General features: G+C 45.0%; 1 protein-coding gene across 25 annotated transcripts in view; it reads left to right on the top strand.

Moving 5' to 3' along the window:
* ncor2 (nuclear receptor corepressor 2) overlaps positions 1-25,497 on the top strand; it is a 176,050-nt gene that overhangs the window by 120,823 nt on the left and 29,730 nt on the right. For 20 of the 25 annotated variants that reach the window (XM_088618467.1, XM_088618459.1, XM_088618466.1 and 17 more), the window contains 10 exons: positions 2,047-2,207; positions 4,811-4,873; positions 12,586-12,728; positions 13,277-13,466; positions 14,441-14,897; positions 17,564-17,684; positions 19,298-19,673; positions 22,734-22,781; positions 24,280-24,450; positions 24,727-24,866. In XM_088618467.1, coding sequence (XP_088474593.1) covers positions 2,047-2,207; positions 4,811-4,873; positions 12,586-12,728; positions 13,277-13,466; positions 14,441-14,897; positions 17,564-17,684; positions 19,298-19,673; positions 22,734-22,781; positions 24,280-24,450; positions 24,727-24,866 — 1,870 coding nt within the window. The remainder of the gene's footprint in view (positions 1-2,046; positions 2,208-4,810; positions 4,874-12,585; positions 12,729-13,276; positions 13,467-14,440; positions 14,898-17,563; positions 17,685-19,297; positions 19,674-22,733; positions 22,782-24,279; positions 24,451-24,726; positions 24,867-25,497) is intronic. The other 5 variants (XM_088618471.1, XM_088618479.1, XM_088618470.1 and 2 more) reach the window with 2 other exon arrangements.

Here is a 25,497-nt window from a genome sequence, read left to right as displayed (position 1 = left end):
GCCTCCTGTTTAGAGCACAGCTCTCCACGTTTTGTAAGTGCAGATTTTTTTATGACAGATTTCCGTGCCATTTTCACAACTGCTATTCTGCCCAGCATGAAGGTTTAGAAAACAGCAATTTTTTTTTCACTTAATGCTTCCTATGCTTGTACGCAGATTGAACCGGTTGCTAAAAGGCTTTTTGTGGGACTTGGGGTCGAGTGTGGTGTGATCATTCTGCCTCTTCCCCTGGGCAACTTGGGAAAAATTGGAACAGGTCGGATTAGTCTGTGTTAGTGCAGTCTGAGTCACAGTCATTTTTCCTCTCCGTCCTGATGAACACAAAGATTTGTTTTAAATCTTTATTGCTGCAAATTTCTGAAACATCCGATTGACTCAACACAGCGTCTCCTCGGGTCTCTTTCTATTTCTTCAGTTACACGACACGTTCCACAACCACTCAGCACCAGTGGTCACAGTTGTATTCCATTACAGCGACTGGTAATTGCAACTGTGAAACTTTAGTTTCTTAAAATTTCACATCGACACTGTGGTCTCCGTGTTGCTTGTGATGTTCATGCTTTGCGAAATGTAAAAATGTATATAAAAATAGTATGAAGTTCAACTGCGCTTCTTCTGCTGTGAGTATTCAAAACCATTTTAAAGTAGAGGTCCTGTACATTTGCTTTTCAAGGATAGACGTATCTGGATTCAGCTGAGCGTTTTTCTGTGATTGAAAGCTTATTAAACAGTAGAGTACTGATACAGTATGTGACAGAAATGTTTGTTGTAGTCTAGGTTTGTAGGTTTTGAGCCTTCAGGTGCTCCTGATTGACGCTGGAATGGTGACCTAGTCTAAGAAGTACTGGACGTGCTGGAGTTGTTGCTCATTGCTTTGGAACCACAGTAGTAAACTTGTGGCGAAGATGCGGAGCTGGTTAAATATAGGGCATGGTGCGCAGGAGAGAGGTATTTTTTTCACCCTGAAATCTCGAACGGGGGGAGACAGAGGGCCCACTCTCTCACCCAGCTGCAACCAGAGGGAACATCTGGCTGTCCTATATTTAGTGCAGCCTGAAGTTCAGCAGCAGGTTTCTTTCAGGAAGATTAATTAGGAGCCAGGAATGATGAATTCAGAAAGGCCACTTTGCAAATAGCTTACTGTCAGCTTGCCGATTGTGCTGATGCTGGAAATGCAAGCTTGTGCGAAAGCTATTTGAAGGTCCTTTCAGTGCGAGCCTGTTTTTTTCTTCTTTTTGCACAGTGCTTCACTTTATTGTTGAAACAAATGACTGGTTCATAAAGGACGCTGAAGGAGATTTCTGGAGCTCGTAAAAGCCAGCTTTACAGATGAAATTACCTTATTCCCAGTTTAAGACCTATATTTGTGGCTCATCTCCCTGGATGAACCGTTTTCTGGGGAGTCTTTTTTTTTTTCTTGCTTCTTTCAAAAATTATTTTGTGTGTATATGGACGCACTCGAGCCACGTTTTTTCTTTGTCACCAAGTAAATCCTGCTTTTCAGAAAGTAGAAACTAATATGGAGATAGAAATGGTGTTATCCTTGACTTCTGTCTCTGATTAAAAAGTGTTCTGAACTGAGCTATTTTGCTCTTTTAAAACAACAATCATGTTTGAAATATTATACTGATATTTTATATTCTACTTATTTTAGTATTTTTATATTATTAATATCCAGTACTCTACTGAGATGGTAATTTGTAGAAAACTCTGTGTCAAAATATATTACACAACTCGCTGTGGCAAAGAGTGGATGAATGTGATACACCAAGCCAGTTACTGGACTTAGTGCATCGCCTACAGTAGAGACTTTACAGTCCAGCAGGGCAGAGGCAGCTGCTGTGCGCCACAGCACCTCTGCATCAGGACGTGGTCCCATGTGCAGGGGGGGGGGGCGACTTCATTTAAACACTGTCCAGGTTCATCCAAACAGAATTGGCTCCAGCTGTTTCTACACACCAGTGGCCCCCGAGGATCACAGGGCTTGAGGAAAACCACCCCAGGCCTTTGCCCACGCCTCTCCTGTCCTCTCTCTCCCTCTCGCAGGGACGACACCTCCGGGGAGGACGGGGAGGACAAGGAGCCAGCGGTTGCCTTCAGGGGCCGCCGCACTGCCAACAGCCAGGGCCGCCGCAAGGGCCGCATCACCCGCTCCATGGCCAACGAGACCGAGGAGGCCGCGGCCCTGCCGCTCAGCAACGAGCTGGGTGAGGTTCCTCGCCTGCTGTGTGCTTTGGTGTGCCAAGCTGCGACTGCCTCAGCCAGCCCCGCTTAGAAGCTCGGAGATGCAGGCGGCAGGCCAGGTTACAATGTGGCTGAATTAAAGTCGGGCAGCGTGGTGTCGCAGTGGTTTCATTGTGTGTTCAGTTTTCCGGGCTTCTATCTGTGTGGAGTTTGAGTGTTCTCTTCCCTGTTTGCATGGGTTTCCTCTGGATGCTCCTGTCTCCTCTTACAGTCCGCAGTCACACTATAGCAGGTTCATTGGCTTCTGGGAAAACGGCCCCTGCTGTGATTGGGAGCACGTCTGTGTCGGTCTCCCTGCCCTGCGTCCTGTCCAGGGGATATATATCCCCCATGAACCCTGTACTGGATAAAGCCCTTAGAAAATGGAGAGATGGATGTATACATGTCTAAGACTGTCTGTCCTCTGATCAATTTACTCTGACAGTCTCTGCGAAGTGTGTAGTTTGTAGCTTGCACAATTTGTCAAGGTATTACGAAACTAATAGTGGGGAAACTGTTGAGCCTGTACTTTTATGTATAGACTCAGAAGAGGAAGTTGCCAGTCTGCCCTCTCTGCCCTTTTTTACAGACAGGGGTCGTTTGTTCCGTATTTAATAGCTTCATGTGCAGCGGAAGTATTTTTTGCATCTAAATTACTCCACACCTAGCCGAGACAGAGCGGCACAAGGAGCTCATGCCAGTCATGCCGAGGAGAGTTGAGTTGACCACTGCTCTTTTGCATCCCCGTGCTCTGGATACTCTGTGCGCCCTGGAGTGCTGCATGATGGGAAGGCAGTGTGACGGGCCAGTGCAGCTGCAGGCTCCCCTACAGCTGAGCGTCTGACAAAGCCAGTCTTTTTATAGGCAGTGTCGTAGTCAGGCAGCTGTGTCAGGAACTTGTCCAGGACTAATCTGCCCTCCTGATTGCCTGGAAGAGAATGATCCCTTTGTCTGATGGTGTCACGAAGCTGGAATGGAACCAGGCTGGTCCTAGTGATTGCTGCCATTCCCAAACCTGTCATCCCCAGGGGTGTCGGCCTGTACGCTGGCTTCATAGTGACCTTCACAGAGACCCTGAGCTTGATGGGAGGCTAATGGTGCAGCACCCCAGAGCAGATTACAGTGCCTGTGGGAAATAAATTGCCTTTATTTCTCTGGTCCCAGAGAGAGCAAGAGAAGTTTTTAAAGGGCTAGTAAAGATGAATTTTAAAGCTCATCCGCCCAAAAATATTTTAAGTTCAAAATTTTAAAGGATCGTTACAATGACATAGCTGATTTTCCATAGAATCTGGATATGTTGTTTTACTGTTCTGTTATCCTACTGATTGTGTTTGATCAAGTTTGCACAGCTCATCATGTAAGGATTAAACCATACTTAGAAATCCTCCAGATTTTGGTCTCTCAGAGACCGCATTTGGACACTTATTCAGTTAAATCTTTAATGAAGCTTTAAAAACGTTTTGTTTGTTAGGGACATCATCATCAGGGACAAACATGCCCGCTTATTATAAAATGATTTATACACCTTGGATTTTTTACAGGTTTTGATCGGATAGCGTTCAGTACATGTGGCAATAGGTAACTGACTTGTATGGACTGTCTTTTTTGATACTATACAGAAGGGCTGGATCTTTTTCCCGAGTCTCATCGCATAAAAGTAACGTGCTAGAAAATAAAGAAATGATAAGGACAGTGTGGGGCTTTCTTTTCAGATGAGCCACCTAAAGCTGGTGAAGCTCAAGTTTTTATTTTTGGGTTAATTATTTTCCGCCCATGCATTCATTCTGACACTCTTGATGGATGATGGAAAAATTCAACATGACATCATATGTCCACTAGAGGGAGCCAGTGTCCACCCATAGACTTGTCCCCGTAACTGTCAGAAAAGCTGGCTTTTGGTACTGTACATACATGTATGGCACATTATGTCATGTAGAAAATTACAAATAAATCATATCCATCAAATAAAATTACATTAGAATAATTATTTTGAGGAACTCTGAAAGAAGATCATATTTCTTTTACTATCGTATCAATTTTGAATGAGTGTCTCCTACAACTAAGGACTAGGATTTTAAAAAGTGCACTTCTTTTTCCAAGAAAATAGTCGGACATTCAGATTGTGTAAAATATGGTGATTCGTATGGGTTCCTTCTGTATTGTAGTAGTGTTACACGTAAAAGCCCAGCAGATCTATTTGATCTCTGAGGGAAAACTTAAGCCTGTTTGAAACAAAATGGTTCCTTTGAGGTAACGTCTGGTCTGATGTTCTTGTGGTTTTATAATAGTTTACAACAGCCCCTCTCAGCAGTGCACACAAACTCACACCTCTGTATTTTGCATTGAATACTGCCTGTGGAGGATGGGGTTGTGGGTGATTTGGCCTTAGCCTTGTTCTGCTTCAAGCAGGGGACTACAGAGGTAAGAGAGAAAAACATGGTAGTAATAACTGTAATGATTAACTGAATTTTATGTGGGCTTCCTGCTTCCTAGTTGATTAAACAAACTGGGTTGAAAGGCAGACTGAGCACACTAACACTGCCTGCTCTCTGCACATTCTCACCGTAAATAAATACTTGCTTTGCAGCTAATCTAGAGATGAACGAGAGCTCTCGCTGGACAGAGGAGGAGATGGAAACCGCCAAAAAAGGTGAGTGCAAGTTTTATTTTTCCCTCCTCAGGATTTCGTGGTTCCCTCAGCTGTGAATGAAGTCTGCCGAAGGCTTCCTTCTTCGTACAGTGCAGCCACTGCGGAGTGGAAGCTGGCTGGCGGCAGGAAGTTTGACATCTTTTGTCGTCTGCTTGAGTCCTCTGCTCTTTGACCCCTCTGCGCCTTTGTTTTTGTACCGAGGGGCTTTTTCACTTGCTGTTGCCAGAAGCTTTGTACTGCGACGATGAAGGTTAGCGTACTCTTGTGAGGTTTCGCTGAGTGCCAGCGTTCATTCCCAGATGTTTTAAGCGCTCTCGGAAATGGCACTTTAGTGCTCCCAAACGTTGGTGAGTGCCGCACATCTCTACAGATCTCTTTCGAACCCGGTCATCTGTTCACAATGAAAAATGAGCTCTGAGATAGCAACATCTAATCGGTGCTCGGGTTAGGTTTATCTGTGCTTTATTTCTTATCCAGTAAACTGTGCCTGTGTGTAATTGTTTGCTAAGTTTTCTAGGAATGTTTTATGGTCTTTTTAATGATATGTTGATTTGCATCTGCTGTATATCGTGCGTATACAGGCAAACAAAAACTCTTGGTTCTTTTTTATACTGGGTCGGTAAAGTGGGAGATATTCCAAACTAAGCTGTGCTTTTTTTCACAAATGTTTTTAGATGCAATGAGCAAAACCCTTTGACTGCAGGCCTTCATCTCTGAGTGTGATGCATGGTCTTTTAAATTAAAAACACAGCAATACAGTGCTTTACAGTTTACTCCTAGCGTGAACGTTATTGCCAAAGCATCCTAGAACATAACAGTACATAGAGGCATGATTCCAAAATCAGCTGCAAGAATACACATTCAGACAAATATGTTTCAGACCAGACCCTGGAACTGACTATCCAGACATCCTTGTGGGATTCTTGTGGGATGAGGCTCCAGTCCAAGTGTTTTATCCTGAAAGCTAAAAGAAACGAGCTGGTAGCTTTCATCTTGTAATAGCATCAAGGGAAAAAGTCACCACTTTTATTACTTGTTAGTTCCCCGCAGTTCTGACATTTTCAAGTTTTTTTTTTCTTGTAAATAATATAATTAATAGTGGTTAGTATATCGGTAACATTTTAGCCTTGTCTAGTTGTGTACGTCCTGAAATCTGTCTTTGAAGAGGGTCATGGTGGCTGTACTTGTATCTTCCTCGATTTTCTCAGCCAAATTGGGGACAGTTAGATACTTGGCCATTCCTTTCATTCATTCACCACAAATGTTGGAGCGAAAGGAACCCACACATGCGTGCTCAGAAATAGTAGCATGCAAGCAGACATGAGGGTTTTATCTGTATGCACAGCAGTGCATGGCAGCATAACCCAAAATTGTACGCTGAAGGTTGTCCGTTTAATACTGTTGAGCATGTGCTGTAATGCTGGCCACTTTGACTTAACAAATGACAATGTCAGATTTTCAAATCCTTTCAAGGTGGGTTTACCATTAGGTTTCAAACCCTGTTCGAGGATAAATAATGGTACACTGGTGATCTTAAAGATGCATCCTTATATTGATAATTTAATTGGTACTTCTGCATATTGTAACTGTAGATACGACATCAGGAGGCAGGATTTCCATTGAAGACTCATTACTTCTTATTTTCTTTCACTATAGGAAAAAAGGCAAAAACAACTCTGTCTAATGACTATTGTTTAGCTCTCGGTAAACACCATCAGCTCCCTGTGTGTATGTGGTAGTGAAAGAGCCCTAAGATAATGAACAGGTAAAGTTAGCCAGATCACAGATAAAATCTAGACAGAAAATTAAAAAAAATGATGGGGTGAGCCTCTGTGTTCACTCTTCCGGCTCTGTGTTCAGTATTGTGTTTTCTCTACTCAGTCGTGTGTGCGGTAGTGGTAAAGGCTCTGGAATCCAGACCCCAGAGGTTTACGGGTTCAAATCCCAATGGGGTACAGCTGTTGTACTTTTCAGCAAGATGCTCATATATGCCCTGGCAGCACACTGTGTTTTGAAAATGGGTATTGTTGTAAATGAACATTCATACCCAACTGACTTAACAAATGACTAAAACAAAACTAAAATTTGGCTTCTCCCCGACACCCCTCTATGTCTGTGACTTTGTCCGAATGAACAAACAGCCCCCAAGGGCTCCACGTACCCTGAAATCTTGCTTTCTGTGCTCAGTCTACAGTGAGATGGCAGTGGTGTGCTGCCTCTACCCTGACAGCTATGTCCAGTAATCCCATCTGAGGCGTCAGAAAGCTGGGCAGCCCAGCATCTTCCAACATGGCGTTTGTGCCCTGGCCCTCAGAGTGCAGAAGTGGCCATCACCAACACCTCCATTTCACTTGACTGGGTGATCCCACCCTGGGCTGACTGCTCTGGAGCGCGTCCTCGTAATCTAACCTAATGTTTTGAGTTCCAATCCACTGCGGGGAGATGAGCAGACATCGTTGTCCTCGAGGCTGTGTGAGCCTTACTCGCAGGGCGCACATGAACTAGATACTTACAAAAGGTTTATGTAACTAAGAGGTGGGGGGTGGGGCAGAGCTGGTATAAATAGGATCTGCTGGATTTTAAGATGATTTCTGTAACTTCCATTAAGAAAAAAAGGATAAGCGTTTTGGAATGCAGACGGAAATGTGAAGTGTCTCTCGTTTAGAGCTTTTTTGGTTTGATTTTATAGCATTTTTATGTAGCACTATATAGTGAGATGTGCCTAACTTAGCCAAATGAGGTATTACTGTAAAAGGTTTATCCCTCTTTCCTATAAAACCCTCAATACTAGAATCTGTAGTTCCTGGCTTAATGATCAGATGCCTGTTAAATTTAATGAAAAGGGTTACTGCTGTCAGGCAGGTGTTTTTTTTGTATTATTCGCTCAAAACTCCAGTCCAAAAAATTAGACACCCAAACTGCCTTGTCAGAGGATAAAGCAGCTACATTCTCTAGCCTATAGAGAGGAATTTGGTGTTACAGACTTACATACACTTTAATATACTCTGTTGTACAGTATGTCTACAGGATCTACATCCGCTGCACATTATGTGGTGTTCTTGCAGGTCTGGTAATGATAAAAGGCTTGTGAAGGATTGTATTGTGACCCACAGGGCTAAGGGCTTTGTGTAGTAGGACAAGGCTTGCAGTTTGTACTGTAGTCTTCACTCTGCCCCTGGGGTCTGGTTACTGAGGGCTTCAGTCTCAGTTTAAGACCTGTGAAGTTGAATTGTCTAATCAGGACTATTAAACCTTCTCTACTGGCTTAAACTGTTGACAGTCTAGAGATCTAAAAAGCCGGCTGGGTTGTATTGTAGGTGCCCTTGAGGCCCATATTCGGGAGCACCTGCCGTTTCCCGCAGGGCGCATATGTGCAGTATCGGTCTTTGTCGTCTTTCCTCTTACGGTTTTGTTTGTCGCTCGGAAAGGTGAAGCAAAGTGTCGACTCCAGGGAACACGGTGCTCAGAGTAATGGCATCCGTGCCTCATTCCCTGCTCCGTCACAGGTCTGCCAGTGAGTTTTCCATTGTGCGCCTTGGAAAACAAAGGAATCCTGCCAAAAAAAATTTTTCCGCACTATTATTTTCACAAGGGATGACAGGTCTTCAAAAGGAAACATGTCTGTGTCTGAGTTCCTGCTGAATGTACACCCCTCCTGTTTCTGGGCTTGACTCCGTATCGAAACGAACAGAGAGGCAGATTAAAAAAAACAACTCGAAGAAAAAATGTAGCAAACCCTGCTGCACTTTGGGTCACTTTTTATGTAAGGCTCCTAATCTGTCAAGCTGTTCCTTCAGCGTGTACAGCCAGATAATCGCCTCCTGCCTTGCTCTAGAAAAACTAACGGAGCTTCAGCGCACTTCAGTGAATCCCGCTGTGTGGAGCAGACTGGAAAGCTTTTGTTTGGCCCCCCCAAACCTACATCCCCCCCTCGCCTGGCCTTGCTGACAACCAGAATGCGTGCTGTACGTTTAAGGCAGTGGGAAAAGGAGAGAGGGAGAGAGCGAGCGAGCGAGAGAAAAGAGAGTAGTAGGGGCCAAGTCTTCCACAGCCTCTGCCAGCCCGGGCCTACTGCCACTTTTTTTTTTTTGCCTCTGGTTATTAAAGCGCAGTCTGGAGGTCACATTCAGACGAGCTGAGATGCGGGTCAGCCAGGGGAAAGATTAGACCTGCTTTACGACTCCTCCTCATAGCAACGGCATCAATCCTTCTCGCCAGTGGCCGGCTCTTTGCTGTGCTGCCAGGCTGCCATCCTTTTCTGTCCCACACTCCCCTCCCCGCCCTCCCCCTCCGTTCCGCCTCCCTTTCCCCACCATCCCTCTCTGTTTACTTGGCAGAGCCGAGGCTGTGGAGAGGACTCCTCTGGCATTCACTCGTGTCATCGGCTCTGTGGCAGGGAAAGGATTGGTAAGAGGACCCGGGATGCCTAGAGGGGATCAGATACGAGTTCCAGGCGCTCCGACAGTTCTCCGTCAGCTGCGCCACTAGAGGCGTCTTGCCCCTCTGCCCCGGCAGCTTCGCCCCGAGGGGCCGCAGCACGTGGCGTCGCCGAGTCTCGGGTGTCAGCGGGGGGGAAGGAGGGCGCCAGACGGTTCGCCCAGGGGGGCTCCGTTCACCTCTGAACCTCTGGGACTGCTGCCTTGGAGCCCCGCTAGCGCCGCCGCGTCAGACCGGAGGAGCGCGGAGGGCACTGGGAGAGAGAGTAGCTGCTTTAGGGACCTCTGTTCCGTCAAGGGATACGGGCGACAGGAGCGGAAAATATGTGAGCCGAAGCCGGCGAGTCCGGAAAAGGAGGTCACGGGGCAAAAAGCTGTCACGGGAAAGCACCTGTTTTATTTTTTTTAAAACATTTTTTCATTTGACCTCAAGCACCTGGGTGGGAGTTGAAGCTCTTTTTATTTTCCTTCTCTGGCAACGTCCTGTGTCAGTAGTGTATGGTTTTAAATATCCTGAGCTCCATGCCACAGCGGATATTCTTGGAAAACGGGGTCGTTTATATGAAAGTTGGAAACACAAGTGGCGCGTATAAACATGGAAACCAACAAGGGGCACCTGGATTATGCAGTGTCAAATTTGCGTGAGGTGAGGAAGATAGCATTTCTTATAAAAGTAAAAAAAAATCCTTTCATGGATTGCTATTCAAACAGTTTACAGATTATGGCTTAGTGGCATTATGCAGCTGTGGGACATTCTTTATCAAAATGATTTATCACGGGCATATTTAAATGTTCACTGGCTACCAAAGGTTAACAGTTTTGTATTTTAGGTTCAGCTTGCAGCCTTTATCACCTCGCAGATTCCAGATTCTTTACTGTTGGTGTCATCCTAAGAATGCAGCACATTCCTGGTCTCGATTGTTTGTTGTGAATTTTTCAGAAGAACACTCGGGATCCTGACCGTAATATGAGTTTTGCTTCCACAGTGTCCTCTAGACTTCGCTGGGAGTTTTCCTTGTTGTTGATTGCTGGGAGAGAAAACCTTCAAAGATCACAACAGAGGTTGCAATTGAGAGGTGGCCTTTCTGTGACTCTGGCTCGTTTGGTTGCTAGTTCTTGATCGATTGCAGAACTGTTGACGCATCTTACTTGGAGGCACCTTCTGTAAATTTGTTTTGTCCTCAGTTAATTTACAGCAGGTGCAAAAGTTCTGTAATGATCATTAAAGCACCTGCCAAGACAAGTCCTTTTCACATGTAGGATGTGTTGACATTATCAAAGCAATCAGTCGTTACCATTGTTAAGGTAAACAGGTACAGGTCATTGCCCTACTGCCTCAGTTAGGAATTGAAATCAAATTCTTCACCTTTGAACCCAGTACAGCAGTGTCTCTGAAAGAAGGATGCATTTCAGAGAGAGGAGCATTGTGGGAGTTTGCACTCATCCAGGCAGTTGTAGCCTGAGTTCAATGAGGATGTGTTCCTAGGAGAGCTATTTCTTACATATGAGCAATATGCAAGAGCTTTATTGGGGTACCGGTACTAGTATTATGGGTATTTTTCCCACAGAATATAATGGGGTGTCAATGTTCTCCAGACAGGAGTTTTGTCGAATCCAAATCTTTAAATTGTAGTTGTAGAAGAAATAGAGTATACTGTATCGAATGTGGCTGTGTAACACTGCATTCATCAGAGTTTGTGTAGATTAACTGCCCTCTGCCTTCACTCCTCCCGCTTGGCAGCAGTGGGAGACTGATGGGAGGGGTCACATCTGCCAGGATGGATCTTCCGAGACTTCTGTTTAATTAAGCGAGTTGTGAGAGTTCCTTTTCCCGTGCAGCTTATAATTAAACTGCTGGCTCTACAATAAACTTGTATCATCCCACAGTTGCATTGGCGGAGAGCTTGTGTGCGTTTTCCCAGATAGAAGGACGCACGACCTACGGCCTGGTGTGCTCAAGGTGCTTCCACCCTGTCCATAGGTGCATTACAGGCAAAATATACTTTCTGCTTTTATGCAGGTGTGATGGGAGTAATTAAAATACTTGCCAGAGCAGAGAATGCTATGGTGAAGGCAAGGCATTGCTGGACTCATTGAATCAGGTACAGGGATGTCCAAAAAGCATGGTTCATGTTTTGCAGTTAGAAACTAAACAGCATTTCACCGTTTGCCTGATGGCCACAGTCTTTAAAAGTTTTGCGTTGTCATGTCATTTACCAAAACCAGTTTATACCATACGGTATCGCGGTAAGCCGGAGCCTACCCGGCAAGCAACGAGCGCAAGGCAGGGTACACCCTGGACGGGGAGCCAGTCCATCGCAGGGCACGTGCAAGCCAGTCATACACGGGGACGGTTTGGAGGCCACAGTAAAGGCCGAGGGGTGGTAATTTGCCCCAGACACCAGGATAACTTCCTACTCTTATCGAGAAATGCCCGGGGATCTTTAATGACCTCTGTTTAACATCTCATCCGCCCACTATAGTATAGTGTCCCTGCCACTATACTGGGGCATTAGGACCCACACAGACTGCAGGGTGGCGCTCCCTGCTGGTCCCACTAACACCACTTCCAGCAGCAACCATAGCTTCCCAGGAGTCCTCCCATCCAGGTACTGACCAGGCTTAACCCTGCTGGGCTTCAGTGGATAGCTGGCTGAGAGCTGCAGGGTGATACAGCTGCTTTAGTTTTGCGTTGTAAGATCTTTAATAAAGTGGATCAGAGTTATTGCTTTGTTTGAGATGCAGTTATTTTTATGTGCAATTTAGAGACTTTGCCTAGAGCTACAGTATGACCTGTTTTATTCCATTTTGACTGGTCTCACAGGTCCCAGTGGAAAACAGAAACATTCCTACTTTGTAAAGAAAACTAAAACTACCCTCTCCTCCTCACTCATCTTCTTTTCCTCATGGTACAGAGACTGAAACGTAATCTCATTTCAACCTGCAACTTTACCTGGGGAAGCAAATTAGTACTCTGGTTGCAGAGCAATACAATTCATTTCAGATTTTAGCGGTTGCTCACTCTTGCACGCATAGTGATGAAACACAAGAAAACTAGTTATAATAGTTAAAAACTATTAAAAGTGTTTTTAATATTAATGTTACTTACCTGTCTGTTGAGGTTGACTCGCAATAAGGTGCTAAATTTTATAGCCCAGTGTTGGACTTTGGAATAAGTTGTATACGATCCTGCAGTCTGTCCAGCTTGCTGTCTAGTTCAATTAGGAATTGTCTCTCGGCTCCTTCTCTGATGTACTCGAATTTTCATTTTTTCAGGGCTGCTTCAGTATGGAAGAAACTGGTCATCTATTGCTAAGATGGTGGGCTCCAAAACAGTGTCCCAGTGCAAGAACTTCTACTTTAATTACAAGAAGAGGCAGAAACTGGATGAAATTCTGCAGCAGCACAAAATGAAATCGGTAAGGCAAAACCAGCATTGTCACAGCATCAGACAGATTGCGGTCTGAGAAAGCCACAGTTACACACACACACTAGAGCAAGAGAAAGGCCTCCACTCTTCCATCGCCTTTTGCTAAATCTTTAGTGACACATTTTCACCTTTGAAGCTAAAGGTGATGTAATGAAGAATCCCTGTGTAACAGAGTGACTTGACAGGAGTATTGTCAGGTTTCGTTCCCAACTTGGGCTAAATACATAAATCGGAGGTAATAGTAGGTTTTACATTTTATGACATTTTTGGAGTTTTTTTCTTTTTCTGTAATACTAATTAATACTAATAAAGTGTTTTTTTTTTATTTAAATCTTAACTCAAATATCAGCATTTATAGAGAAACACTGTTGACATATTTTTGGAGAAAGGCCTAAGAGTTGTCTTGCAGATGCTGAAAGATAATGTTTGACTTTCCCCAAGCCTGTAGAAAGGAATCTATAATTTCACAGAAGCGTTTCCCTCAGACGCGAAAGAACTGTACTGAACGTTTGGGCTGTTCCTGCTTATTTTGAGGAGACTCTGAACTGGTGGTCTTTTCCCACAACTCCCACCCCCAACCCCCTCCCCGCCTCACGACAGGAGAAAGAGAGGAAGGCCCGCAGGAAAAAGAAGGCAGCGCAGAACGAGGAGGCCAGCGCCCCCGAGGAGGAGATGGAGGGGTCGGGGGCCAGCGGCAACGAGGAGGAGATGGCCGAGGATGGAGAGAGTATGTTCCTGTTTGCCACATCCGAGCCGGCCGATTGCTTCGGAGGCAGAAAATGCTGAAGGAGACCGTTTTGTGTATAAGAACATAAAGAATGGTTGAAAAGGAGAATCTGGTCCATCTAGCTTGTTTAGTAGTGGCTTTTGGGTATTGGCTTCAACATTATGGCTGGGCGGCTTGTTCCACACTCCCACCACCTTTTGTGTAAAGAAGGGCCTCTTGTTCTCGGTTTAATATGCACTTGCACTTGCACTGCACGTAGGTTCCACTTGTGGCCCCTATCATGATTTTCAGGCAGATTTTATTGGGAGGGACACTGCAGCTCTTTAGTCTTGTGGGTAAAGTCACAGGATATAGATTTCCAGGCCAAAAGTTTGTAGAAAAGTTAAATATCCTGGAAAAGTTGTGAAATACAATGAGAAAGTTTGTATTAACAGAATGGCTTCATGTGTGGATTGTAGGTTACTAGGTAGCACCATGGCTAGTAAATATTTACCTTGGACAGCTGAGGGTTTCAAAGCATGTGATAAACTGAAAAAGTTGGTTGCCGATTGGAGAGTTCTGGGGGTTGATGAGAGAGCTTGAATGCTGTTGAATAAATTATAGACCTTTTCTGGAAACCTATCCTTGAGGGACTTGAGGTGCCCTGTATTTGCACTACTTCTGTATCTGAATTACCAGATACCACGTTTTTCAGTTTGTGTATCGGGCTTCTGAAGGACTCACTGTATGCTGCTTTATTTAAAAAAAAAAGCTGTTTTCTTTTTAAGTCAAAGCCTAGGAGATTTTTAGTAGGCAAATCATCAGAGCCTTAGATTATCAACACTCAACAACAGCATCTTATGTAGAGTTCTGTCGGTTTTATTAATCTTTTTCAGACACTGAATGAATAAACTTAAATGTAATGTGCCGCCATATTTATACATCTAATATGTACTTGTTCTGTGTCCCCTTCCGTTACATTTTTCCCTTTCAAGCTGCAGCTAATAATAGCTCAGACACAGAGAGTCTCCCCTCTCCCAGATCTTCGGAAGACAGCAAAACCAAAGAGAACAGCGAGAACAGCAGGCCCAAGTCTGAAACGGAGAACAGCTCAGGAGCCAGCGCCAGCATGGAGGACCCTGCCTCGGGAGACTCCCAGAAGAGTGCGGAAGAGGAGCCCCGTCCTCCCGGCCTTAAGCCTGACAAGGAGCAGAAGGAGGTCAAAATGGACTCTGGGGAAAGTCTCACCGAGGACACGGTTAAGCGTGAGGCTGTGAGTGAGGACGCAGAGCAGCACATGGACTGCAGTGACAAGAAACCCCCAGCTGACACCGAGGCGGAGAAGAGCGCGGGGAAGGGTGCCAAAAAGACCGGTTCCCATGTCGATAGCGACTCCAGCGCCACATGCAGCGCAGATGAAGTGGAAGAGCCCGACACCTCTGACAAGAATAGGTGAGTCCCCTGGCCTCACTCCGTGAGAGAGGGACACAACACTGAAAGTCTAAGGCGTCAGATGTGTTTCACAGAGTTGTATTGTTCAAACCTTTTTTTTTCTTTTAATTTCCTTTTTCGAGTGTCTTATCGGTACAACAACACGACTCATTTGGTCTATTTACCAGAGTTTTTAATTATCTCAAAGAGCATTTTTTTCCCCCCGACTGTCCCACACTGGTAATAGTTGAGCCAAGTCTGCCTTCATACTTCTTGATTTTGTTCTTTATTAATCTTGTGGGGGATTCTCCGGCCATCCAGTATTTATTCGACAAGCCCTTATTCCTTGTGAAATGTTGTGGCAATGTAGACTTGAACATGGGACACGGACCTACACACTAAAGCGCACAGGAACAGTCTAGAGACAGTTGTTATTGTTCCTCCTTTGGACAGGAAATTCAGTATGGAGAACTCCCTAGCTCGGGATCAATATGATTTAAGAAGGAATCTATAGGGTTGCTAAGCTACTGTATACTGGATAACTACAGTCTGCTTTGACACTCCAGTGTTTTGTGCTGTATTCCATCACTTAACGTCGCTGTTCAAACAAAACTGTTCATTTTCTTTTTGCTGTTATTGGCGCAGAATTGCCAAGAGTACCTTAGCTCAGGTAGTCATGCCAGTTGCTCCTTGCCTGCCTGCCTTACTCGGTTATGTGCCGTCCAGTTCCGCCGCCAGGTTCTCCCCCTTCTCTACCTCCGTCATCCGTGAATCTCATGGTGTTTTAAAGGCTTCTGGGCTCCATGTGGGCAGGAACTCTGGGGCGGAGCCTCTGCGCTGATTCTATAAGGCTCCCCTCCTCTCAGGGAACTGGAACCTGCACTCTTTACTCCTGCCAGACCTGGAAACCTCTGAGTTTACCCCTGTTTGTTGTCCTTTTGCGACAGAGGAATGAGTTGACTGTACCTCCCCTTTGGACCCCTTCCTTTCCCAGCCAGGGCCGGGTTTGGAAAATTCCCATCAGACCCCTTTTCACACCTGCGTCTTGTGCTCCACACCTGCGCTGCATTTTCCCGTGCGAGTAATGACTGCTTGGCCGAGGTCACACGTAACTCTGTGCAGCCCGGAACGCCCTCTCAGAAAGTTCTGGGTTGCCAGAAACTTGAGGAAGGGGGTACATAAGAGGTGAAGCAGGCTTAAAAAGCAGCAGTGCTTCCACAAGATGATAGTGATGCGTTTTGACAGGGCAGGGGAAGAGTTACGCTGTGGTCTAAGGTTGGCAGTCGGCCAGGTGGGCCCAGGAGTATCTAGCTCAATTTGCAGGCTGATATTTCAGCTCGCATGCAGGGGCCAGCAAGCCAGGGGCAATTAGGAATGTTGTTTGTTTCATTTTCACTTTGCCTGTCCAGTCTCTGAATTAGTGGGCCCCCTTGTGGAATAATGGACGGGAGCTTTGGAGCATTAGGGGGAGCTGTTTCACTGTTGCAAGATGTGCCCTTAACAGGCTGAGCAATATAATAATAATAGTAATAATAATTGCTTACACTTATATAGCACTTTTCTTGACGTTCCACTCAAAGCGTTTTAGGTAATGGGGATCCCCTCCACCACCACCAGTGTGCAGCCTCACCTGGATGATGTGAAGGCAGCAATAGTGCACTAGTGTGTTCACCACACACCAGCTATCGGTGGGGAGGAGAGCAGAGTAATGAAGCCTGTTCAGAGATGGGGATTATTAGGAGGCCATGATTGGTAAAGGCCAATGGGAAATTTGCCCAGGACGCTGGGGAAGCACCCCTACTCTTTAAAAAAAAAATTCCCTGTGATTTTTAATGAGTCAGGGCCTCGGTTTTACATCTCAACCGAAGGATGGCGCCTGCTTACAGTATAGTGTCCCCGTCACTTTACTGGGGCATTAGGACCGCAGGGTGAGCGCCCCCTACTGGCCCCACTAACACTTGTCTCCTATCCAGGTACTGGCCAGGCTCACACCTGCTGAACTTCAGTGGGTTGCTAGTTGTGAGTCGCAGGGTGATATGGCTGCTGGCAGTATGTTGTTAACAGCTTTTTTGTTTAGTTATGAAACTCCCTAAGTAAGACATCTACTACCTTGCATGCCCTTTCAGATGCAGATGGTCCATTTTACATTTTAGCGTTTGTGTACTGTTTGAAGAGCCTGTTGGTCATTTAGATTGTATTAAAATAAGTAGCTCTGACAAATGCCCCTCAGGCCTTGAAGACATTAAGGAGTGTCATAATTTCCGGTACTGTCTGAAATAAATAAGGCATGGAACTGGGGTAACATTGCCCCTCATAGTTAGGTGAGAGTAACAGTGGTGAAAGAAAAATTGAATTTCTCTTTTACAGCCATTGTCACAATGTAGCTTCATCAGGATGCAGGGCATTTCTTGCGAAGTACATAAAAATCCTTGCTAAATTAGCAGCGTTTTGCCATGGAGTTCAGCGAGTGCGGTATTACCGTAATGGTGACCATGTTATTGTTTTAGTCATTATTGGCAGAACTGACTTCACTTTGTCCACTTGTGCAGACCTCTCGCCATATTCATTATGTCTTTGAAATCCCTTGTAATGGCGCAAGGGATCAATAAAGATGGCACAGCACTGCTGCCCTGTTGTCTGGGAAGGACCCGGGGTACAGAGTGATTAAGTGGTGCTTGTGCCTGCAGAATGACCTCGCCCAGGATGAGCTTGCTGAACTACTCCCATGACAGTGTCATCAGCTCTCCGCTTCAGAAACCCATGGACCTCAAACAGCTGAAACACAGGGCGGCTGCCATTCCACCAATTGTAAGTGTGGTTTCGTTTTTTTTTTTCCCGTTTAAAATACTACCATCACAAAGCTTTGCGTTCAGATAACAGCTGACAGAACTGGTCAAAGGCTATTTGGGCACATGTGGAAACTGTTAAATAAGGATGTTGTATACCAAGGTGCAAGGTTTTGTTCATAAATAAGAATTTTAATCAAGCACATTGTGGTGTCCCATGACCATTTTTAGGCAGTTTGACTTCATTATCTTAGTGACATAGTTGAGATTCAAAAGTAAGAGAGCTATGTTGATCAAGTGACGTGCTAGAGCAATTGGTTTGTATGCTGCCAGTGTTTGTTTCATAGTCTTGTAATTCCTAGAAGACTCCTTTAAAAGTGCATTGCAGGGTTCTTTCTTGTCTTTAGCAGGACTCTTTGTGCTTTCCCTCCTACGAAAGTGCACAGGATAATATGCAAAATGTTGTTGGTATGAAGCATGATTTTGCAAGTTAGCAGCCTGTCAGTGTTTGGAGTGTGATTTCTTACTCAGCTTTTGCTACTTCATATTGACCAAGTTATTATTACAAGACCATATTTCCTTATAGCATGTGCCCCTCACCAGGGCAACTTGAACAATCTACAATAATACATTAAGTAATTGCTTGTATTACTGTATGGTAAGTTAATGCAAGTACATTAACAAGCAAGTGATATTCCAAAAGTCTGTCAGTTGGTGTTTATGTGAAGGGCCTTTGTAAGCAGATGAGGTAAACAGTTCCTTGGATAATTAGGAGTATTGTGGGAAGATCAAATGGTTGGACTTTTACTTGCCAAGTGCAAAATTGTTTCCTTGTTTCCACATGCATTCCTTTAACTGGCCACTCGAAAGTTGAAGGCTTTATTTTATATGTGAAAAGCAGCCAATCCCACTGGCTTTTTCTTGGGGGGTATTTACATCTGTGCGTAATTCTTTTCTTCCTTGAAGTAGAAGAGTCAGTTGACACTTCAGGAAGTGAAGCCAAGTCTACCCTGTGATTGTTCTTCTTCAGTAAACTTGAAATCCTCGGTGATCGTTATCAGCAGGCACAGGAGATGGCTTTCCAAGTTAAAGACCTTAGCGCCTGGTGGGGAAAGGGGCTGTAATTTAGTTCACCAAACGGAAAGCTTTATAGTTGTTCATGCTTACCGCTGTCTTTTTTGTTTTTGTTTTTGTTTTGGCCCGCCCTTCCCGTGCCGTTGTGAAATGCTGCGTTTGTCTTTGCCCCTCACTACGCTGCCACCCAGGCCGGTCGTATTTCACAAAGAGCGGGCCGGGCTCCTGCCCCTGGGTATCCCCTTGCCTGTGCGCTGTGGGAGTCGCTCCAGACGGTCTCATCTGAGCTGTTTACTCCGGAGAAACCTGCGGTGAAGCCACGTGTGGGGCTGGCGGCATTAGTGGCAATTAAATCTAGAGATTAGGGCTGTTCTTGTTCCAGTGGGATTAAGTGGGCCTGCTAGGTGTAGAGTGACTGCAGATAACGATGCTGGTAAATAATTAAGTTCAAGGAGAGAGGGGTGTGTGGTGGCGGGAGCTCTGTGCCCACTGCCCTGTTTATACCACCCATGCGCCACCAGGAGAAGGTTTTCTATGTCTGTCTGTGTTCTCGGGACGCAGGAGATGGCCTCGCAGGGAGGCGGGCGAAATGGACCCCATGCCTTGGCACTCTACCAGCACGAGATCACTATGGCAGTTGAGTTGTGCCAAGAGGGCTCGCCGGTCTCCAAGCAGCAGCAGCAGCAGCAGCAACAACAACAACAGCTACAGCAACAGCAGCACCCAACACAGCAGCAACAGCAGCACGCAACACAGCAGCAACAGCAGCACGCAACACAGCAGCAGCAGCAGCAGCAGCAGCAGCATCATCAGCATCAGCAACAACAGCAGCAACAGCATCAACAGCAACAGCAGCAGCAGGCTGAAAGAGAGCAGCAGAGGACAAGGAGTCCTCTCATCAAAACCAGGAGCCCTGCCACCACCTGCGACAGAGAAGGTAGGGTCCCATTTTCTTCTTCCCTCCTTAGCAGTACTCGGTAGTACTTGTCTACGCCTCCTCTGGCCAGGTTAACACTAAGCAGATAGTGGTTTGTCAAGGGGATTCAGTTGCAGAAATTTCGGAAGAAGCAAAACTCTCTTAACTAAAACTTACGGGTCCGAATGTGTATTAATTCACTCAGTTGCTGTTTTTTCACTTTTTGCAAGTGGTATGTTTTTGGGAGAAACAGTTGGATAAAAAAAGAAATCGAGGCAGAATGCATTTTCTTCTAAAAGAAATGGAACCAAACTGCGTATCAGACATTGAGTGATGCCTTACAGCATTTATAAATGGGTCGGTTTCTTTAAAAATTTATTAATTTTCTATTCATAGCTCGAACTTGAATTAAGATCAAGCAAAGTGAGACTGAACATACTGTATATACACGTTGATATGTGGATTTGTTTCCTTTCAGAGGAGAACTGGAGTAGTCTTCAAAAATTCCACTATCGTAATTTTGTAAACAACAGCATCATGTGTCTCCTCTTCTCTGTAGAGTCTGTGCTTCCTAAAGGCTTTTCTCCTTGTAAATGACTGGGGCACACAGGTCTGTCTCCTGGCTTCGTGCCCTTTTCCTTACCAGGTGTAACTCGGTGGAACCTTTAGCTTTAGATAGCCTGATTATTTCTTATTATATGGAGCAGCAGCAGGAGAACTCTTGTGTGTCATCAACTTATCTGTGCTCCATGTGCAGTATGTCCCACCATAGCAAGAAAAATCAAGCAGTCTGCTATTTTTTTTTAAAGGAGATGTCTTAACTGTAAATACACAGAAACAGTTGCCACCTTTTTCTATAAAACATCTCTTATTGCTCCTTTTTTTTGCTTTTTTATAAAGTAAAAATCGGATTATGTATGGAAGAAATTGGGCCACATATGTTTAATGATGGAAAAAGAAAAATCTCAATATCTTGCCCAACACTAATCAAGGTTGACTCTGTTCCTGGGGCATTTTGTGTTAATTACGCTGTTAGAGTAGCAGCATGAGGTGTCCTTTCTAGGATAGTAACCAGGAGAGTACAGAGTTACAGGTGCATCTGATCAGCGATAGCAGTCTGTCATTGTAGATGCTTGCTGAGAGCTCAGGACATTTTCTCACCTCTGTGTGGCCATGTGCTCATGTTAAAACCATAGACGTTGTATTCTCCAAACTCCTTTTTCCTAATGCAGGATTCCAGGTTCTGCAAGGTAAAATACTTTCTCACGTTTTTTTGGCTGAAACGCTCAGTATGCCTGGGTTTTACCGAACTCATGGAATTAAAAGGCGCTGGCCGCCACACAGTGGCAGCCATGGAGACAGAAGTGCACTGAATGCCAAAATAGCTGTAGCATCCCACTGTGCTGTTACATGAGCTCCACAGCATGTACAGGTGAACTGGGAAACCTGGTGGCGATTTTGGAGGAAGAGCCAAGTTTTCTAATTCTGGTTTAGTTTTGTTGCTCATTACAGCTCAGTGTTAGAGCCTCCCAGAAAGAGCTTTGCTGAAAGACAGCACGGGCACTTTCACTTCTCTGGATCATCGTTCTGAGATTGGGAGGCCCAGTTTGTTTTTCCTGCCCTTGTGGCAGCTTGAGGGAGAGCTGCACATACTGTACACTTCCTTCTTGCTCAATCTAAACACACTTCAACAAAGCGGATGGTTGGCAAATAATAAAAAGGCATTTTGGAGCATATTTCAACAGCCCTTGCTTTGCCAGGTCTTATTTTGTTGGGTCCCGTCAAAAGGCCGTTTTTTTTTCTTATCTTTTATATGTCACGTTTTCCCTAAACCCAGTGTACTGTCTTTCGTTTTCAATCTAAAAGTGCTCCCTGAGCATTGCGGTTGTGCATTGAGTAATACCACTCCAGAGCTGTTTGTGTAGTTTTGGGTGCGTTGCTCTCATAATCATAAACAACTTTGTTTCCTTTTTTTAGAACATGTTACCCCCCTTTTCTAGAAATGCCGGGCGGAAAGATTGCAGTGCCATTATTAGCACAAATGAAACTAATGTTGAGGGCCTGGGGCTGGGTTCATCAAAGATCTGAGCTTAAATTTCCCTTTAATTTAAGTGTTTGTCACACAAAACATCTGAAGATGTGGATGTTGATTCTCCTGAATTAATAAGGGCAAAGGTATCCATCCAGTTAACTAGTTAATTCTTAAGCTGTTTTATGATGTTTTAAGCAGAGGATGCTTTGGCCCATCTGTCTGAGTTCTCAAAATTGTGTGACCAAACAGTTGTTGTTTCCAGTTCAGTGGGAAACACACCAGCACCAGGCGTGAGAAAGTTATGCATGTGCTCCCCCCTTCACTCACACACACACTTTACAGCTTTGTTTCACTGTGCTGTACCTAAGACATGCAGTTTAAGAAAACATGTTTGCAGCAGACAGCCATACAACACTATGTGGGGTTGTTGGGATGTTTCTTTAAGAAGCTCCAATAAAAAAAAAATTATGCTCAGGGCTCTTTTTCTCCAGGCTGGTCTTAATTCCGCCCCCTTAACTCACATGCCCCTCACCCTGTGTTCCTACAAATTCGATTGTTATTGAGATGTTTGCTGGTTTTGTGTTTTTTTTTGTGCAGTCGTGGTGTTTTTCAGTCCAACTGATGTCCTCTGTGCACGGCAGGAAGTCTGGCACAGTCTGTTCTCGCTGCACTGAAATGACATGCGATGTCATGTGGCGTGTCCCTTCAAATGGACTGAAGGAGACGGGAGTGCTAACTAGGCTGTTTGACAGGGGAACTGGAAACTGGCACATGGTGGCTTGGCACATCGGCTTCAGCAACTTCATGTTATGTTTTTGCAGTTAGCAAAGCAAGTGTCATCTGTTTTCAATAGCGGTGTGGCATTTGACACACTACGATGATGGGAATTGCTGTAGTTTAGGTGCCCGTATGTCATGACTTAAAGAGTAAACCATCAAAGACGATGCTTGTCTTAGTCATTACCATGAAAGAATACGGTTTTTTTGTAGTGGATGTGTGTGAAGGCTTTTTCATATTCAAGAGAAGGATATGTATCTGTGTCCCAACAGAAATCGATGATAACGAGAGATGGCTGCAGACTCTTCTACATGGATTACGTAGGTTATTCATTTACCACCTTTATGTGTAGAGAATGTAGCACTTTTCTTTTCTCTAGATTAAGTTTAAAGAAATAAAAAAACTACGTGTTGTTTTCATTTAATTGTTAACCTTTAAAATTGTGTTATTGTATGCACGTGTTGCAAGTTCATGCGTGGTCACCTTCCAACCAGTTTCCTGCTATCGCAAGGCAGAGCATGGGTAAAGAGGGGCACATTGCATTCAGTGACTGGCACGTTGTGTAACTCAGCTTGGGAGGAAACTGACCAGCACATCTGGAGGAAACTCCTCTTTCACTTTGAAAATGGAACCGTTTAGCATATCCTCAGCACTTTGCCAATGTGTGGGTGATGGATCTTCTTATCCTTTCTGTATGTAATAGGTTCTCCGGATTTTCCACCCCTTGAACTTCAGTGTGGGTGTGGGCTTTCAGTGAACTCTTCATCACCACGGTTCTCTTGGACACTACAAAAGTCTCAACTTGTCCTGTTCCACTTTCTGTATTTGGCTGGGAACTTTTCAAGGGAGCTGGCTGAGAAACTGAAAGATTGGCAATAGATGTTCTTCAAGCTGGCTAGTTACTTCAACACAGCGCATCGCCTGTTACAGAACTATTCAGATGCAAAATTAAGGAGTGGTCCTTACTTTCACTTTGAACAATCTGTTGACAAACTCCCCACGCCGGAGTAAACAAAATGGATGGGCGGCTTGCTGGGAAAACTGGAAATACTGGGTTTTAAATTTTAAATCATGGAAATAATTGAAAACATTAATGAAAAAGACAACACGAAGAGGGATACAGGATCTAGTGATGGCTTAGCATTAAGTCAAGGGAAGTAACATTTACAAATCATATCCGATCATCATTGCTATGTGAAGTAAAATCATTAGCTCCCTTGATAAATGAGAGCACAGTGTTTGGGCCCAGAGGCCTTCTGTAACGCTCTTTAGCTCTTTCTGGTGTCCAGCCGTAAACATTAAACACAAACACTACCTCAACTTAATGCATCATCTGAAGGTGGAACGTGAAATGCTTCTTTAACGACTTACCTCTTCAGTTCCTCCAGGCATCCTATTTTACTTTTTTGCTTTTGCATAGTTAGTTTTCTCGAAGGGGTCATTGCATCAACAGAAAAGCAAATCCTCAAGATAACACTGAAGAAGACAGATGTGGAAACGTCTGTTCTTCTCCATTTTCCTTCTCCTTTTTCTGTGGATTTGGTCTCCAGTGAGATGAGTCATTTCAAGGTCCTGCTGTTACAGGGGGCCTTCTGAGTATTCAGTTTGCCAGCTGCAGTGACTCAGATCACTTCAACAGATGTTAAACATTATTTATTTTCTGTTCCTGGTTCTGTTTGGTAATTTTCATACCAGCTTTGGTAAGAAAAAATAGCTTCATTGCTCTAAACGGATCTCTTCTCATATGTTGATGTTTAAACAGTTACTTGGGAGCTCTTGAGAGTGAGTGATCTTGAACTGCTGCTCCTCCTCTTCTAGATAAACCCCGGTCCTTCTCTCCTCATGCCGAAGGGAAGCGACAGGTTGCAGAGCCGGATTTCAGGCCTACGAACCTGAGCAGGCCCTCGCTGTCACCGTTCCAGCACTCCCCTAGGGAAATGGCCAAGCTCTCCTCTCACCTCGAACCACACTTATTGCACTATAACCCAGGTGAGTCGCCTTTCCTATAAAGTGCATCTCCTCCCTCTGCTCCTGTCTCTCCCTCTCCCCTCTCTGGTTCTCTATTTTTCTGCTTCTCCATCTTTCTGCCTCTTTCTCTTCCTTCGTGGTCTCCATCCTCGCCTTCTTCATTTCCCCCTTCTCTCCCTGCCTCCTCCTCCTCTCCCAGTTTCTCCTTCTGTCCTTCTCCTCTTCCTCCTCTCTGTTCTTCCTTTTCCCTAAGGTGTCAGTTTGTCATGGCCACCGGCCTGTGTGTTGTGTTTGCAGGTTTCCCGTCGTCTCCTCACCCGGCCATGCCCTCGAACCCGCAGCAGGAGAGCGGGCGGCTAGCAGCCATCAGGCCCCTCCACATCCCCGAGCCCCCCCCACTCATCTCCTCCGGCAAGTCTGGGGGCTCCATCACAGAGGTAACCTGTCCACCTGCACACACTTTCCACTGCTGTCTAAGGTTAGAACCAAGCAGTGGATATTCACTATCTCATACACAGAATGTAATACGGTCAGCAGCTTTATAACGCTGCCACTCACAACTGCCAGCCCACTGGAGCTCAGCAGGTCTGAGCCTGGTCAGTACCTGGATGGGAGACCTCCTGGGAAAGCTGAGGGTGCTGAGGGAAGAGGTGTTAGGGGAACCAGTAGAGGGTAGCTTGCCCTGCAGTCTGTGTGGGTCCTAATGCTCCAGTACAGCAATATAGTGATAAAAATCCCAGGGTGTTCCCAGAGTGTAACAAGTGTAAGGATTGTTATTAAGTGCTCATGTATTGTAGAAATGCTCGCTTCAAAATATTTTCAGTAAGGGGTGAAGCACATTTTGTGTAGTATACATCATACTTGACAGAGGAAGCATGCTTGAATTTAGTTTGCAAAGACAACATTACATTGACTTCCTAGAGTAAGTGTTTCATGGCTGTGTAAGAATTAACTAAACACCTGACACCACTGATAGGTCTACATATATACTCGCACTGTTAAATAAACAGTGTAAACAATGACTGTTGACACAGAGCTCTTGAATGCGTAGGATATGCAGTATATTCT

This window comes from Lepisosteus platostomus, chromosome 24 (assembly GCF_059453375.1).
Source record: "Lepisosteus platostomus isolate fLepPlt1 chromosome 24, fLepPlt1.hap1, whole genome shotgun sequence".
Classification (NCBI taxonomy): Eukaryota; Metazoa; Chordata; class Actinopteri; order Semionotiformes; family Lepisosteidae; genus Lepisosteus; species Lepisosteus platostomus.
The sequence above is the reverse complement of the archived record's forward strand: the minus strand, read 5'-3'. Positions and strand labels throughout refer to the sequence as shown.